Genomic DNA, 17,845 nt, shown 5'->3' with positions numbered 1-17,845 from the left:
GCAGAAACCACTCGATGATTCCGAAACCCATCGTAGTCGATGACGAATAGTTTTGCGGTATAGTTCTCGCTCCTTTTGTATGATGGAATTGACAGAAATGAGTAGTGGATAAATATAACTTGTGCTGCGCAGAGGACTCCAGGGAAGATAGTGTATGTATTAATGTGAGAGCGAGCGCAATATTTGAAGCGTATTTGTATCTAATGACATGAGTCTTTGATGATGATTTGTAAATATGCTGGAAGTGACTGTTGCTGTTGACCGAATATCTACTTTGACTAGTATCGTAACTACATCTCGCGCACTATTATGAATCTTCGCGACTCCGTGCATGAGAGTCACAAATATGCTGCTTGTGTAGCGTGGTATCCATTGTGTCGTCCTGTAACTCAAAAGCGGGTCGAAACGTTTAGTTGCCAGGAAGGGCTGCATGTCGCGCTTCTCGATAAGACGGCATGCGTAGATAGAAGCCAGGGAAGGTTGAACTGCTAGGTGTAGCACTGTAAAACAGCTGTCACCAATGTAAAGGCGTAAAATGATGTCATAGGCGGCGTATTAAGCTTGTCACAGCCCTTCCAACCACATAATTGCCCCGCAGTGCGGCCCGCCTGATCGTCCACCTTTCTGTATTCGGCAACATCTGCCTACGGCGCCCTTCACGTGAATCGTGCCTGAATCCTTCAAGACTATATCAATAATGATACTGCTGCTTCACAACACCCAGGAGACGGGCTGTCCATGTTATCTTGGCTGGGTCTCGTCAAGTTCCACAACGCAAACACCTTCCGAACGCGTTTTCCCTTAATACTGAAACACCCTCTGGTGCCTTCAGACGTCTACTTGCGACCCCTCGTTGCATTTCGAACTATATCGTGAACACGGTACACACTCTCACAATCCTCACACACGTGTTACGGCCTTTACAGGTACATGTTCGCTGCACCGCACAGGATGGCCGCCAATCTTGACACACGTCGCATTCGATCTGCCACACCCGCTGAGCTTCGGGACTACTACAATCAAATACTGAGAGATGCACCCATCGGAGAAGTCACAACACAGCTTCTCCAACTTGTCGAGATAGGCTCAATACCTCCAACAACCTTCGCGCCATGGCTTGGCGTAACAAAATCGCCTTCCGTTATCCGTGAAGCACTCACGCAAAATTTCTCGGTACTGATTCGCGAGTTTGCAATCAAACATCTTCGCAAAGCGCTTTGTTCCTTGAGATGGAGAGAGACGTGGAAGGGGATTGGAGGTACTGCGGGTTTGCTTAACATCTTTGCAGACCTCTCGGTGCTCGAGGTCAGGTCAGCCTGTAAAGCAATTGGCAGTTGTGGTAAAGGCGCAGATCTGGAGGAGAAAAGAGAGCTTTTTACACAGTTATACAAGGCAATGCACCCTGATCGATTCCCAGATTCGCCACATAAGACCAAAGACAAGCGCGCACTCGGAAAATTCTATGCGTCCCTCGTCCCCGCATGCTCGGCAGACCTGGTGACCGAGGCTATCATCAGCGGCTTCAAAGGAACATGGATAAACACGCGGGGCAAATATATCATCAAATACTATCCGGAGTATATGCAGAAAGAGATCCTCCAGTCACTCGGCGCAGAGGAGTCATCTCCCGTTGACATCAAAACCTTTCAAGATCTATTGCATCACTATCCACCGGCAAAGTCGACTACAACAGGGTTCTCAGAATCTATGGAATTCTCTTTAATAGTTCTTGAAACTCTGAGCAATTCACCGCGTCGCGTAGTGGAGGATATAATTTTCATCGACCAACTCGTCAATCCTCTCTTAAAACGCGCGGTCAAGAACCGTACAGACTGGAGCATTACACAACGAATCATCGACCTTACAATGCATTATTTGGATGTACATCCAATCAAGGGAGGCCAGCGATCTGGCCTCCAGGTCGACTTCCTCCAGCAAGTTGCATTTTGTTGGTCACAACAACCAAGTTTGTTCGAACATCAACTACGAAGGATCTGCTCTCATCCAGTATTTGGCACAGCCAGCAAGACTGCAATCGGAGACTGGGATAATATCCTCACCGGAATCCAAGCAAAACAAAGCTACCCACTCTTAAGGCTCTGCTACCAAGCGTCTACGTCGCTTGATCTGGACAGCGACGAAGACCTTGCAAAGACCAAAGGTCCGATTCCTCACAGTTTCTTTTCCAACATGTCTCCGGAAGATTCTCTTCTACTGTTTACTCGTTTGCGAAGAGTCAGGGGAGACACAGATCTGATCTACTTGGGTTATGGTAACTCCATCTTCAGCTTACCGTCTACCTTTGACGGTTCTAGCGGTGATCCGAATGTTGTCCATATTTGGCTACTGAACTTGAACAACAAGGAAGAAGAAGCCAAGAATATGGCCAAGGAATACATCGATATGCGCAAGAAAAAGGCTGCCACTGCGTCTCAACCGGACCAGCGCGCTTTCTTCGCCAAGTCAGCGATTTTCGCTACCATAGCCAGTGGATCACTTGAGATGCTGCAACATGCGATGGAGTGGACGAAACGTTTCTTGGGCGATCCGACTGTGATTCGTGAAATCAACCTACAAGCATATACTCCTGAAGGAGTACGTTTGCTTTCAGGCATTCCTGAATCGATCAACAAAAGTTTGAGCCTGACGGAGCTGCAACAGCGGGTATGCGCAGCAAACTCTATTCTGCAAAACATGTTTGATACAGCCTGCGAAGCCCTCAGGCAGCCATCGTTTCAAGCGTACAATTGGAGTGGCGTCTTTGAATTATTCTATGAGGTCATCAAACTGCGAATCGATCTCACACCGATGGTCAAGAAGCAGCTCGACGCTTCTGACGAGGATGTACTGACATACCTCTGGGCTGATACGATCTCGATGGTCATTGCGATTGAGGAAAAGGCGCAGAAAGACGGTTACGAAAGACTTCAAGCGAATCTCTTCCGCGGCATCATTGCCTATAATAAGCCCTCCATGTATGAGCTAGAGAGCTGTGATGTATCAACATATGCATTCCTCGATTCCCTCGCTCGTGCGAGAGATGAGCTCTGGTGTAGACTGCGCCCATTGACGTACCCCGCTGCAGTCACACTTCCTCATCCTTTCCCTCGAGGACTTCCGCTCCAATACCTTACCGCACCATGGACTTTGAATGTGGAGGATCTTAGTAGCGTTGCTCCTTATATTGCATCACGCACTCGACGCACCGTGTTTCCCGACTCGGAGGCTGCTCTTCAACCAGTACCAACGGACAAAGATTCTCAACAGGCCATCGGAATGTTCGTGGACAGCTATCAACATGCTCTGCAGCTTTACATACCCAAGAATCGTGACAGAGTCGAGACACAAATCCGCGTCAAGAAAGCATGGGAGTATGCGACCGGTCCTTTGAGTTCCAAGAGAATGGCAGAAGATGAAGCAATACGCTTCTGGAGCGACAAGAAACCACGGCTCATGGATGAGTGGCCGCCTCGGGGCGCAATGAGCACTGTCGAGAAGCCTTGGCCATTGATACCCGACGATGATGGTTCCGGTGAGCCGTGCGAATGGAATCCTTTTTCGGCGAGACCAGATTTCCCCAAGCGAGAACTTGGTGAGCTTACCTACGTGGATTTTTCTGTAGGTATATCTAGAAACTCAACCATAAAGCCACCGGTAAACCTCCCAGTCGTTTCATCGGCTGAAGTCCCTGCCTACAAAGATAACCCTCGAGCCATCTGGAGTGAAACCCGCGGTATGGGTGAAGGTGGCGTCTTATCGGCTTTGTTGTATCTCGATACGAAATATGCCAGTGATAATCGTCTACTTGCTACCCCGTTCCCCTCAGCGACAGATGTACGATATCCTTCCCTGTTCTTGGACGACGACTTCCTCAATGCGGACGAGCCCGATCAATACTCAGCTGTCAGGAATTTAGAGGGTCATCTCGACACAATACCTCCTTTATTGTTGGCACAATCCTCGCAAAACCTCGATAAGGCCCTCAAAAGGTTCGATGCAGATCCGGAAAAAGAAACCAACGAGAATCCTCATGAGGTTGCGATGGAGCTCGTTGCGCTACTGGGTGAAAGTGATAGACCCAGTTTGGCCACGCAATCAGTCATTCGAACAATTTTAGACAGACCAGAGTCGAGCTCGTGGCATCGGAAACTTCTCAAACCTAGTTTTCTCCGACGGCTTCCAGCAACGCAGGCGGAATCTCTCATCGAAGCTTTCACCGACGAACTCATTCATATGCTTCGAACAAAGGATAAGAGCAAGAAGAGTTCAGACGACCAAAAGGTTGCATCGAGTGACAAGGCCCATGTTAAAGTTACTACGCGCAAGATGCTAGCTCAACTTCTCCAGGACCTGGACCTTGTTGGGACGGATTATGCTCTTTTGGTATTGAGAAAGCTCTCCAATGTGGATGCACATGTCGACGTCCGGCTCAACGTTATCAAAAGTCTTCTAGTCTTGCTCGAATCTGGCTCTCAAGAGCAATCTCGCGAAGTGTTCACTATCCTGGAGTCATTCATACCGCTAGCTGGAGCCTTGGATGAAAGAAAGGCACTAAATGAAGCGCGCTGGGTGAAATGCGAGGAGACTCTATCGCTTCCCGAGCTCCAAGCAGGCATCATGGGAACTTCGAGTTCAGATTCGCCAATCCTGGTCGCTTTGGTCACTTATCTCCGTAGTGGGAAGATCCCAACGACCGAGATTCAGCCTTTCGTTGACCGCATCATGATGCCAATACTGCAAAACCTCAGAGATCAGACAGCGAGGTGGGTGGCATTGTTCCTTCGCAAACACGGGTTCGAAGACATATTGCTTGGAGACTTAAACATCCCATCCATTCCAAGAGACCCGTCGGTGAATATGACCTTACTTTCCATGGGGACGGAAAGGCTGTGTCATGTTCCGCGTACTCTACTGGAAGAATATGTCACGTACATGTCTTTCAGGGCCGCACTTCCAGCGCCCTTGCAAGCAATGAACGAACGGCTCGCTGCAGACCCTGCACTGCGCTCGCTGCCCGAAGTCGAAGCATGGATGCGACTGTATGGAAAATCGCTCGATGTTCAAAGCGAAGGTACGGATATTGTTGAGCTTTTGGATTGTGTTATGGAAGATTCCAAAGACTCTGCCATTACGCCAAAATTCATTCAAGAGCAATTTCTCAAACTGTTCACTGCATTACTTCGGAACGATACGCCAACTTACACCAAACTCACAAAGCTGTGTGATAGACTCATGCTTGACGATTATCTCGGAGAGACGTGGTGGAAGCCATACCGAAAGCCAATCTTGGAGGCGATGGTGTCCTACGTAGACACTTTGCGCACGAGAGAGTGGGGACGCGATCCTGCCCGGAACCCATCGGTACTACCCGACACCTTTTCTTGGCGTCTTCGCCTGCTTGATTACCCATGGCCGTCTCTCGATGAGAAGAAGGCATCCCGCGAGGAGAGATGCAAGGTCTTTGCGAGCCAGCTGGTCGCCATCGCTGATGAGCTGAGTAGCCTGTCAATCTACCACAAGCACCTTGATCAGCTGTCTACCTACATCGCTACTAATGCTTCTACGGGTAGCCAAAGAGCAGAAATAAGCAATAACAGCGTCTTGACCGCAACTTATGTAGGCGACATCAGTAACACAAGACTGAGCTGGTTGACAGCACCGGAGCTGCTGAGGGTCGAGATTGCAGCAATGCTGGTAACGCGGGTGGGCAACGAGTTGTGGGAAGCAAACACTACCGTAGATAAGGACATTCGGGACCGATTAAAGGCGCTAGTGGGGACATGGAAGGCATGTGAGAACGAGGGCGTCAGGAGAAAGGGATGGGAGATCGAAGAGAATTATCTCAAGTAATCTTACGTAAAGAATAGACGACTGCAACCACGACCGCTACGACTGACGAGTTGACTTCTACGTCATTGCGGACTATTTCATGCCGCTCAACGTTTGCTGATGGCTTGACTATTCTGGCGTGGCGGTCCAGCGAGCTTCACTTGACTTCTAAACTGCAACCTACAAAATGCAATGATGACAACTTCCGAAAGCGCTTCAGCCTCCATATTGGAAAGCATCACATTGGGGTGGTATCGATGGCTACAGCTCTCTGACCGTCAGCCCACTCCTGCATTCTACCAACCACTAATCTTCCTCCTCATTGTTATCGCATTCTTCTTCCGAAACCGGCGTCGGGTCGCCATCTGCATTTTCCCATTGATTCTCGACCTGTGTCTTAGATCACCAGGTTGTAGATTCGGCAACCCCTCAGCCGATTATTACAACAGCTCGTTCTTCATCGCAGTTCCTCTCTGGTTCCTCGAATTCGCCATTCTTTCCCTACATGAGGGGCCAGACGCCCCAACCTACGTCGGAAATGCACGCTGCCGTGGTACTGTGAGCGGGGAGAGCTTGGATGTTATGAGACCGGCGCGGCGGAAAGTACTCCACGTGTATTCGCTCATGGTTCCGTAGTATCGCGGTACCGGTTGGAACTGGCAGGTCAAAGGCATTCCTGAAGATCCGTACCATTGTCTTCCTAAGTAGGCCTTCGTGAGGACGCATGTTTGGAAGGCGTCAATAGCGCATCCATGATCCTTGAGGATGCTAGTGCTACTGGTATGGGGTTCGACCGTGGAGGCACGGCTGTCATTGGGAGCCTGCTTGCATCAACTCATTCTCAATACGCTTATTGGCTGGTCCGGTGTAACATGGGTCTGGGACAGATGAGATGGTTTTTACAGCTCGATAGCGGCGGTTTCCGTCGCGATTGAGGTTTGCGAGACATGGCAGTGGCCACCAATCATGAGAAATCTGAGGGATGCGTGGTCTGTAAGGCAGGTGTGGAGTGTGCTGTATTACCAAACGATGAGAAAGGTAATGTCGAAAGTGACCCTTCACCCAATCATCACATCATCTCCGACTCCCGCCACCATCGTACGTTGTAAGTGACTTGCTGACACAAGGGTCTGTTATAGATCGTCTCACGACCCGCAATTCGCATAGCTCGCTTTCTGGGTCTCCGCAAGAGCAATCTCGGATCAGCAATTGCTGAGCTATGTATATATTTCGCAATCAGTTCTTTAATACACAGGTTGCAAATGTTCATGGTACCGCGCAGAGACAAGAGAGAACTTCCATATCTCATATCGCAGCCGGCGGCCGTTACTATCGAAAGCCTTGTGCATTGGAGTTTCTGTCGGGTGCGGTTCCGAGCAGCTGGTCCTGACAATACTGGACCTGCATTGGCAAGGTATGCAGGTTATGTCTGGGTAGCCTTCTAGTTCTCTATTAGTCTACCAGCCTACGTGAGAGGTTGCAGAGACGCAGGGATCGTTCGTGATGCATTCTTCAATAGCAGACCTTTCGAGGCTGGGTGCGTTTGGTGAATTGGACTTCTCAGTGATGGAGGGCATATCTCCAACCGGATGAGAACAAAGAGTGGCAGCTTTAGTAGCTCAATCGAAAAACTGATGACAGGACTGAAACCCGGAAACGATGTATCAGGGCTTAGAAAGTTGGAGGCTGGTAACCCCTGCACTACCGGTAGGAGTTTAGCGGCGGTCTGTGCTGCCAAACGTCATCCTTCTGCGTTCACGTTCCAAATCGACACCACACATGCAACTGAGTATTTCGAAGTCTAACTGGCATACGAGACTCAGACTCACGGTAATGCATCTGCATCTGTTTATCTTAATCAGGGAGATGCTGGGGCTCCCCTCCCCACGTGCCCCCAATGGTAGCAATGGGTACGCCCCAGAGCCTCACCTACCGGCTCCTCCCTGACATACTCCATGCCAATCAGGAGAAGAACCCTTTTTTTACAAGACATCTTGATGCCACGGTGATGTAGATTTATGGCTCAGGGAACCTCTAAACCCTCTCAGGATCATGAATTCATCATCTCGAGTAACCGCAGAATCAGCAAGGACGGAATCTATAAAAGAGCGTCTCCCTACTCTTTGAATTGAGCAGCTCAATTGTTCGATACACTCGCTATTCTTCTAAATTCACTCAATCACCAGTAGTCGACCAACATGTCAGGCTGCTCGCTCGTTGCCGCAGGCTTGCCGGCCCTCATTGGGACGGCCACCCCAACCTTCAGCTACGATCAAGCCAAGCATTCATTTGGATCTGGCGATGATTTCGGTATCCAGATGACTTACATGTCGGGTACTTCTACATGTTACTCAGGAACCAGGCCTACCTTCACGCCCATCATCTCCAACCCGGCTCTCCTATACACCCGCACCTGCTCTTACGTCACACAAGGAGTACCCGCAACTTATACGGGTATCTTCTGTGCAAACGCCGATCTCTTCAACTGGGTCAACATTGGTGCTTACACGCTCGACAACTACCAATTCCTCAACCCATTCGCAGTCACTCCTCGCCCTTTCACAGCCACGTTCGGTGACCAGCCGGCACCAAGCACAGTCGCTACAAACACTATTGTGGTGACCCAGACTGCTACCAACACTGCGTTTGCTCCCATTCAGCCCGCAGCGACTACTACGGTCACTTCTGCTTCCTCCACTACTACACGTACGAGCACGGCCACTGTTACGACCCCAGTCACCAGCCCTTTCACGCAGACTGTTACCTCGTGCCCAACGCCTTCAAGCACATCCACACCATCGAGCTCTTCGAGCCCATCTTCTTCTCTGATCGTGCCGTCCTCCTCGTCTAGCTCTGCTGTGCCGGTTGTGCCGTCTTCTTCCACTCGGGTTTCTACTACTACTGTGGTCATCGTCTCAACAACTACGCCATCTCCAAGCTCATCTTCGAGCCCTGCTCCGGTGTCATCTTCGTCATCTTCTGTGGCTACCACAACCGTTGTCGTTGTGTCCACCGTCTCCCCAACACCGAGCTCGTCTCCAAGTCCGTCTCCTATCCCATCATCAAGCTCGTCTGCTTCGCCTTCGCCTTCTTCATCATCAGTTGCTACTACAACCCTCACCGTAGTGACTACTGCTACTCCAGCACCGAGCTCGTCTTCGACCTCCTCGCTATCTTCGCCACCTGCCCCTTCGAGCTCATCGGTATTCACTTCCTCGAGCTCACCCGCATCTCCTCCTGTTCCATCATCATCATCTTCTTCTTCATCAGTTGCGACTACCACTGTCGTAGTAGTTACTACTGCTACTCCGACATCAAGCTCTGCTTCGACACCTTCGTCGTCATCTGTTCCGTCGAGCTCGTCTGTCCGCACATCTTCGAGCTCATCCGTTTCGCCTTCTCCAATCTCATCTTCGAGCTCATCCTCAATCGCCACTACCACCGTCGTCGTGACTTCAGCTACCCCAACAGCAAGCTCTACTTCGACTTCATCTTCCTCTCCTATTCCTTCCAGCTCAACCACTTCAAGCCCTGCGTCTAGCTCCTCCACTCCTACTTCAGCCAGCCCGGCACCCTCTGCGTCTACTCTATCTTGCCCTGCAAGCAATGGCGCAACCTTCAGCACGCCTCAAGGAAACTTCATCGTTGAATGCTTCGTCGACCGCTTCAACAATGACATTGGCGTTGCACCAAATAACCCTGCAACCTTCGAGCAATGTATTCAGGCTTGTGCGAGCACTTCAGGCTGCCAGTATGTCTCTTATCTGCCCAACGGTCCATGTTATTTGAAGAATGGTCTTGGTGCACCCAACTCCAACAGCAACGTCTGGGGTGCTAGGATTGCATCTGTACCTGTGTCTTCATCCCCAGTGGCATCCACATCGTCCGCAAGCTCCTCCTCCTCCGCTGTCGCTACTACTTCCTCCACATCTGCTGTCGCTACTACCACAGTCGTCAGTACCACAGTAGTTACCGCTGGCTCCTCTTCCAGCTCTGTTGCCTCTTCTTCCAGCTCTGTTGCCTCTTCTTCCAGCTCTGTTGCCTCTTCTTCCAGCTCTGTTGCCTCTTCTTCCAGCTCTGTTGCCTCTTCTTCCAGCTCTGTTGCCTCTTCTTCCAGCTCTACTGCCTCCTCATCCAGCTCTGCTGCCAGCCCTGCCGCTAGCGCTTCATGCCCTGGCTCCAACGGCTCAACTATCACTGCCAATGGTAAGCAGTACCTTGTCGAGTGCGGTTCTGACTACACGGGCGGAGATATTCCAGGTCCAATGAGCCCAACCTACCCAGGCTCCTACGAGGGTTGTTTGGCGGACTGTTCTTCCACTTCGGGCTGTGTCGCTGTCAGCTACGTCATGGGTGGCCCTTGCTATCTGAAGAACGCGGTCAGCGGTGCGAGGAGCAACTCCAACATCATCGGTGGACGATTGGTTAGCACTATCTCAACTTCGGCAGCACCCACTTCTTCAGCAGCACCCACTTCTTCAGCAGCACCCACTTCGTCCTCTGTGGCTGTTTCGTCCTCTGTGGCTGTTTCGTCCTCTGTGGTTGCTCCATCGTCTGTTACTACCTCCTCTCGCACTACCTCATCCTCATCAGTGGCGGCCACAAGCTCGGCACCAGTCACTTCGGCTGCCCCTGCTCCTGGACCCTCGACCGTTACTGTTACCACGACTATCTCGAACACAGCGTACCAATGCGCATGCACGCCTACCAGTGTCTTCAGTGCCTCATCAAGCGCCCCTGCTCCGAGCTCAACAGGTGCTGTCACTTGCCCGGGTTCCAATGGTTCAACTTTCGTGACTTCATGTGGCGCACAATACGCCGTCGAGTGCGCCGCCGATCGTTACGGCAACGATCGTAAGTATTTCAAATCTGCTTCCTCTATGCACATCAGCTAATATAGTGTACAGTTCCGAACGGCCTCGTCTACACTGACACATACGAGCAATGTCTCCAGGCCTGCGACAGCACCACTGGGTGTGTTAATGTTTCTTGGGTCACAGGTAACCCAGGTGCTTGCTACATGAAGGGCAGCATTGGCGCCATTCGGAACAACTCAAACATTATCGGGGGTCGCAAGCTCTCTGGATGTGTTACCCTGAAGCTTCACCGCAAGCGCGTCGCAGTTGCCGCCCCCAAGCAGAAGCTCGCGAAGCGTGCTGGTTTCTACGGTCCTGACTTCACATTTACTCAGGATCGCGTCGTTGCGACTGCGACCGGAACTGTCAGGACCACCGTCACTACGTGAGTACTATCCTTTGCTTCTCATCATGCAATTACTTACCAATAATAGCACCTCCACACCCATCTCTGGTACTGCCACTCAGACTGCTTTCACAGTTGCCTCTGCCACCGTGACCACCACCACAAGCGTACCTACCACCGTTTACAACATCATCACCGTCACTACATGCCCGACTGCCTCTCCTACCGTCTAAATGGTGGCATCTTACTCTGCCAAGATCTTCAACCTCGGTCAACTCCAGACAAGACTTGTAGTGCCTGTCGCCACGTGATAATCTCAACAATTGTCGCTCTTTAGTACATAGTTCGTCACTCTCTAGTGATGGCAAAGCATATATCACTATTATAGAGATAGTAGATAGTTTAATGAAAGGTCTTGCCTCATTGAATCAATCTTAATATCATAGTGACAAGTGACTACATGCGCCTGCGCATCTGCTTGAAGTGTCTTTAATCACGGGATAGAAGGCATTCCGTCGTTACGAGCCAGCACATTACCCTTTCACAAATCGACAACACATACCCCAACGCATGATCTCTCGTTCAAGTCACCGCCTCAGACACATTCATCAATCAGCACAACTATAAAACTCCGGAGCCATCCTCCACCAATACCGCATTGTATCACAAAGACATCCTACTCACCCACCACAAAAACCTTGCCGCAAGCTCGCTCGCACAAGGACACCAAATGACTACTAACAACAACAACAACAATATCATCGACCAAATCACTATCCAGACAGAGGTACAGATAACTACAAAATGTACAACCGCTTCACCCCCGAAGAGTGGGCACAAGAAAACTACTACGCCTACTCGCGCAACATCTCGCCTCCCCGCAATCGCCACGAAGAACCAAGACCAGGGTACCACACAAACGACTACGGAACCGTCAGTCCGATAAGAAGAAGAGCATCAGGATTGCAGAGGAGACCACGTGTTAATTCTATTCGCCAACCGCCACCGTGTGGAGTGGGTTGGTGGGATGGAGACGAAGGTTGGAGGAACTACCGGGGTAGAGCGTACTGGGGGGAGACGATGAGACGTGCTCGTCCAGGATATAGGTGACTGAAAGTATCAAAAGTACTGTTAGCCCACAACGAAGAGAGCACAAGTCAGCAGCAACCTCACTTCGTCTCGAATCCCTCCCTCCACCTACTTGCCCTTCAAACATGCCATCACAACACATCTTTCCGCAAGGTCAACAATCAATATCGAAAGTCTAATTTCATATCTTTCTCAATGTCTGCGTCGAATATGTGTCAGAGTGGGATGAGTGAGAAGAAAAAAAAACCACATACACACACCCACACACCCCAGATTCCGCTAAAAACCTAGCCGCTGAACCGCTGATTGCCAACAGATTGATACACATGAAAGAGAAAAAAACGCCATTGCCAAAAAATGCCATACCCTTATCACCAAAAAAAAAAGCGCCAGTGCGTTACCGTCCATGCAACATAAAACAGCGTGAAAACGTCATATTCTTTGCCAAACTTTCTTGTCTTTCATTGCGCAGGCCAAACCCAAACGTTGTCATTGATGTGGCCTCCTTCTGTTGGCTGCTTGCAGATGAGCCACTCCTCCACCAGGCATTAGGGTCCGGCGACAACGTCTGCGAGGGGGCGGTCGCGCACTGCCATCGTGGGTGGCCATTTGAGGGTCATCAAGAGAGACGAATTGACTAATGTAGGTGTCCTACACCAAGTCTACATTAAACTTCCAGGTGCCTATCAACGTTAGCAGCATTCCAGTGAGGGCTAAAATATGACTAACCGAGCTTCAGGTTCTCCGCTGTGTCATTGAGGACAATGATCCTTCTCTTGGTGCAGTATGACGTCTTGTCAAGGATATCAACCTTGAGGTCCTTCAGCTGATCGATTGGCTTCTCGAACATCTCGCTGAGGTTCTCGACGGCCATTTCCAGGTCCTTTTGGTTGTCCTCGAAAATTTCCGTGAGATTGTTTCGTGCAAGGTAGTAAGCAAAAGCGTAGGTCCACTTGAGTACCTGTCGGCACTGCTGAAGCGCATGTGAAGCTTGGTCCAGGAACTGCACCTCAATCCACGACATGCCCGACGAGTTCTGCAGTTGCTGCATCTTCTTTTCCGTCTTGAGGTAGAGGTCTTTGTCTAGCTTAGCCGATTGTTCGTGGTTGGCAAAGCGGTTGTAGTAATGAAGGTATCGTTCGAGCGACTGCCGGGACTTGGCCTGCGCATCGCGGGCTTCCGATCCGCTCTTCTCCTCAAAACGATTGCAATTGTACCAGCTCGTGCCGTGCTCTGACCACTTGCCCATACACATCCAGCAGAACTCGTTGCGACACTTCCTGCATGTCATGTGGTTGCACCCTCCATTCTTCTCAATAGTGGAGTTACAGTTTGGGCATTCCTTTGTGTTGGCCGATATCCAGTTGGCTGTCTCCGAGTCGTCCTCGCACTTCTTGACCCATTTCTTCACTAGAGCGCAAGGTGCGGGTTGATGGTTGTTCAGCGTGCATCCAAAGCAGAAGTCGTGTCCGCACTCGCAGTGCACCGTGGGCACGATCTTAGTGAGATCCTTGCTCTTTACCGGACATTCCACGGCGTATTTGCAATCGGGCGCGGGGCACCACTTGAGGTTTTCTTTATCATCGACGTAGGTTCGTGTGAGGAGGGTGTGGTATCTGTGATTGTTAGCAGGCTTTGGGAAGGTAGAGCGGCATCGACGTACCTGTCTTGGAGATCTGCTGTAACGAGAAGGTCTAGCGATTTCGAGTCGACTATCCGGGTGCAGCCCTCTCCGGGGCAGCGTATCCGGGCAGCCTCTCCCTCGTCTTGAATCTTGGTGCCGAGGTATTGCCTGTAGCAGTTCAAGCAGAACCTGTGCCCGCACTTCATGGCAAATGTCCGCAGGTCCTTGTCATCGTCGCAGCAGATGTCGCAGACAAAACCTGGTATCTGCTCGACCTTGGGCGGGTTGGTGGTGGAGTCCTGGCCCAGGCCTGCTGTCTCGAGGACCTCATCCGTCTTCTCCATGTATTGGTCGATCAAACGTTCCTTGTTCCATCGCAGGTGGCGGAGGAGGATGGCAGCGGCCTCTGGTGGTTGGCCAAGGATGGCCGCAACCTCGTCGATCTGCTTGTCTTGCTGTGCTTGTATCTGGGCAGGGTCAAAGACTTTGAAGTCTACTTCGAAGGCCTGCTTGGTGGGCTTGATGTCCTTGTCTTGCGTCTCGAAGCCGACGTCATCTTGCTCCATGTCAAAGTCCGAGTCTGTTGCACGTTAGCATGCGACTATAGTTGGAGGTCAAGGGAATGCGCACCCTCTTCCAGGCCCAGGTCGCTGTCCTGGTCGTCAAAGTCGTCGCCGCTCATGGAGCTGTTGAAGTCGTCATCGGAGTCCATTTTGTCGGCGTGGGTTGCGGGCGTGGCCGGCAGGCTAACAACAGGGGAGTTTGTCTTCTTATGGGGTGGTTCCTCTGCGGGGCTGAGGTAGTTGTCTGCCTCGTCGGCCTTCCGCTTGCGAAGGGTAGTTGGAGGCGTGATGATGGAGATGTCCCGCCTGATGACGGAACGCTAGCTGGACAGGCTGCGGCGGAAGAAAGCGTGTGTACAAACGGACGATAAGGCCTGAGGCGCGCGTGCAGAGTGGCGGTACAGGTGTGGGAGAAAACAAGGGTATTGGTCAGCTGAACAGAAGGGAAGGAGTCACAAGAGTTGGGGAGTCTGGCGTCCAGCAGTCGATTGATGGTCCTATGCGGGCACTCATCGGGTGGCCCTAGCGCCTTTGGGAGGCAACAGCCCAGGGGCGCGCCCGGAACTTGACCGCGCTCTCCACATTTCCGTCTGCCGCCTCACCCACCTAGCAGACCACCTAACGAACTTGGGTATACAATATTAAGCGCAGTGTTCAATCCCTTGGCGCAAAACACTGCAGTTGCCTTGAGGCAGCTGTCCAGGTCCATAAGCACGACCGTCTGCTGCGGACAAGAATCGGCCATACATCGCCGCCTCTATAATAGTCTGGCCTATGTCCAGATGAAACCGGCCAACGACATAGACTTTGTTCAACTCATGCTAATTTTGCTTTTCCACACGCATGTAACAGAAGCTCTCATCTTGTCATAGTACTTTGTTGTAGCACGCACTAATCCTCATCACTCTCTTCCTCGCTCTCGTCCTCACTTTCCATCTGCAAAAAGTCAATCAAACTCTTCGTCTTCTGCCTGACCTTCTCCATGTCCGCATTCTCCGTGCTCTTCTCGTCTTCCCACCACTGAATCATGCCATCCTCTTCTATCGAGTCTAGTTCAACCAGTTTGGTCGATGCACTCAGCAAGATGGCATCGCCGTTCTCCTTGTTGCACAAGTCGGCCTGGAGCAGCAGCATAAAGTCGATCTGATCCGTCTTGCTTTCAGCGTTCTTGTCAAAGATGGACCGGTCAATGAGCTCCTTATGTTGCCCAAAGACCTGCGCAACGGCACTCTTGATTGCCTCGCCCGACTTTGTAAGTTGGGTGACGCGCTTGACGAACGAGGAAACGACGGCACGTCTGACTTGGTGGTCCGAGGCGTTTGTGCTCATACGGAGTGCCGTCAGCTCCAGCTGGATGTTTGCAGATTCGTGGCCTTCGACAAGCGAATCGTAGATACTGGCAGAAGCGTCGTGATCAAAGTTTGCCGCATGTTGACTGTCTGCCGAGCCCACAGACAAGAAACTACTGGTCGCTGATCTGTCATGGCGTTCCATACCCATCATGTCAGCCTCGGAATCCGAGTTGATTGTGGATATCGACTCGTTTGAGAAGTTGTACACTAATCATGTTAGCACATACACACACGGGAGTCGGCGGTCTTGGACTTACTGGGACCTCCGGTAGCGAGACCATCGACAAGCTCGTCCTCGTCATCTTCGTCAGAGTCATAAAACTCGAAGCCGTCGCCTTTCTCGCCAACAATCGCAGGATCTGAGTTGCCCCGGACAATATCCTCCCCTTGTTCCCGTCTCCGCTTTGCTCTTGTGATTCTGTGATCTCCTCGTATTGTCATGCCTTCGCTGATGCTGACCCCATACGATATCAGAGCACCGGCTTCGATGGTGCACCTGCGACCTATGGCCACTTCGTTCGCAATGACTGCCTTGGTGACTGTGCTGCCGTCGGCTATGCTGGCATAGTCCCAAATGTATGCGCCGTCAATTTTAACATTTCGACCAATTTGACAATGCCTTCCGATAATACTGTTGGTAATGACGCTCTTCTCGCCTATGCTGGTACCCCGTCCGATGACTGTCTTTCGTCCGATGATGCAATCGCGCGCGAGTATGACGCCCTCCTCCTTGTAGGTATTGCCCTTTTGTAAGCGATATGACTGTCCCTGAACGAGGTTGCTGTCCGGGCATAACGGGTATGCCCAGCGTGACACAATGTCCTTGCTAACCGAATCGTATGCATGGAGGTTTCGTACTCGTGCCGCGTAGTGGTCTGAGATGATGTGTGTGTGGAAGGTCTTGCCGTTGAGCTCGTAATCCTTGAGTACGCTGTGTAGGAAGCCCTTGCGAGGCGCTTGGAAATCGAAGTTGTCGCTCCATAACGCGAGCACGTCGGGTGTGCAGATGTCGATGCCGCAGTCGATCAGGTCCTGACGTACTTCGATCTCCTGGTGGGTGGAAAGCAGCTCGGGGTCGATGGAGAGGTAGTGCGTCTGGTCGCGGTTGGGCATTTGTTCAAAGTGCAAGCATCTCTCTTTCTGCGGGTCAATTACAAATACCGGACTTGTTCCCTGTGCCTTTGTCCGATGAGTCGCGCCTGCCTCGCGCAGCACCATGGTCATAATCGCATTCTTGTCCTTGGCCCGCCTCGCTCTGTGCGCTGCAAGCGCAGACTCCAAGGGCAGATTGCTGACCACATCACCGTACACCAGGAGGAAGTCTCCCACGAGCAGACCCCGGCTGTCCAGGTCTCGCATCGCGTCACCGATCGAGTGTGACGTCGACTGGATGAGCTCCAGTCGCGAGAAGGGCGAAGACTTGGAAGACCATCTTGAGGCTTTTATGTACTCTTCAACCTGCTCTCTGTGTGCGCCGCAGTATACAAAGACTTCCTCGACGCCGGCGTTGGCGAGAAACTCGAACGTGTATTCGATGAGTGGGGTATTCGCGAGGGGTAGGAGACACTAGCAAGTGTCAGCGTGCAGCTGGCAATCTCTGGGGGCATGCGTACTCTTGGGTGCTCGAGCGTGAAGGGATTGAAGCGTGTCTCGAAGGGGTCCGCGAGTATCTACAACGTTAGCACAGTCGTCGGCCAAGTACCTTGCGCAACCTACCACGGCCTGCAGCGGCTCGTCGCGCTCCTCCTCGCCCGACTTGCCCTTGTTCTGGCCTTTGTTGCCTTTTGGAGGCATGTTTGGTCTCTCTGGTAGTGTGTTGCGCAAAAGGTGGAGGGGCGCGGTTGGAATTCTAGATTCGTACAAGTCGTGGTGGGGGTTTGGGCTACGACTCCCAAAAAAGCTTCCACGAACTTACAACCACCGCTGAGTCACAAGCCCCCCCGAACCAGGGACCACCACGCAAACCCAGATCTTCGGGTCCCGTCACGTCTCAGATCCTTTAGCGGGGTGGCTCTGCGGGTAAGCCGCTGCAACAGGGCGCATGATTCTCGAACATGCTCGTGCGCGGTCTTTTGGGCTGGCTATCAAGGTCTGGACCACCAGGGAGGACATTTGCTCGGGAATGCTTATTGCGACGACACTTTCACATGGGAGCACTGCTGAGCACTGGGATTCTCGCGTCTGAG

General features: G+C 51.6%; 5 protein-coding genes across 5 annotated transcripts; 3 read left to right on the top strand and 2 right to left on the bottom strand.

Annotated features, from left to right (window-relative positions):
- Window positions 1–951: 951 nt before the first annotated feature.
- Window positions 952–5,850, top strand: AA0111_g2160 (hypothetical protein; the record flags this gene model as incomplete). Its single annotated transcript, XM_028647901.1, has 1 exon — window positions 952–5,850. The coding sequence occupies one exon, from the start codon at window positions 952–954 to the stop codon at window positions 5,848–5,850; it is 4,899 nt and encodes a 1,632-aa protein (XP_028509813.1).
- A 2,177-nt stretch (window positions 5,851–8,027) lies between these two features.
- AA0111_g2159 (hypothetical protein) lies at window positions 8,028–11,264 on the top strand (the record flags this gene model as incomplete). Its single annotated transcript, XM_028647899.1, has 3 exons — window positions 8,028–10,683; window positions 10,737–11,070; window positions 11,120–11,264. 3 exons carry the CDS (start codon window positions 8,028–8,030, stop codon window positions 11,262–11,264), a joined length of 3,135 nt encoding a protein of 1,044 aa, XP_028510060.1.
- Window positions 11,265–11,835: 571 nt separating this feature from the next.
- Window positions 11,836–12,141, top strand: AA0111_g2158 (hypothetical protein; the record flags this gene model as incomplete). Its single annotated transcript, XM_028647898.1, has 1 exon — window positions 11,836–12,141. One exon carries the CDS (start codon window positions 11,836–11,838, stop codon window positions 12,139–12,141), a length of 306 nt encoding a protein of 101 aa, XP_028510059.1.
- A 630-nt stretch (window positions 12,142–12,771) lies between these two features.
- AA0111_g2157 (E3 ubiquitin-protein ligase) lies at window positions 12,772–14,456 on the bottom strand (the record flags this gene model as incomplete). The annotated part of the gene is made up of 4 exons (XM_028647897.1): window positions 12,772–12,803; window positions 12,850–13,736; window positions 13,784–14,324; window positions 14,375–14,456. 4 exons carry the CDS (start codon window positions 14,454–14,456, stop codon window positions 12,772–12,774), a joined length of 1,542 nt encoding a protein of 513 aa, XP_028510062.1.
- Window positions 14,457–15,198: 742 nt separating this feature from the next.
- Window positions 15,199–17,453, bottom strand: AA0111_g2156 (putative translation initiation factor eIF-2B subunit epsilon; the record flags this gene model as incomplete). The annotated part of the gene is made up of 4 exons (XM_028647896.1): window positions 15,199–15,866; window positions 15,917–17,225; window positions 17,273–17,329; window positions 17,376–17,453. 4 exons carry the CDS (start codon window positions 17,451–17,453, stop codon window positions 15,199–15,201), a joined length of 2,112 nt encoding a protein of 703 aa, XP_028510061.1.
- Window positions 17,454–17,845: the final 392 nt, after the last annotated feature.

This window comes from Alternaria arborescens, assembly GCF_004154835.1.
Source record: "Alternaria arborescens strain FERA 675 chromosome Unknown contig_4, whole genome shotgun sequence".
Classification (NCBI taxonomy): domain Eukaryota; kingdom Fungi; phylum Ascomycota; class Dothideomycetes; order Pleosporales; family Pleosporaceae; genus Alternaria; species Alternaria arborescens.
This window is presented reverse-complemented; position numbering and strand designations above follow the sequence as displayed.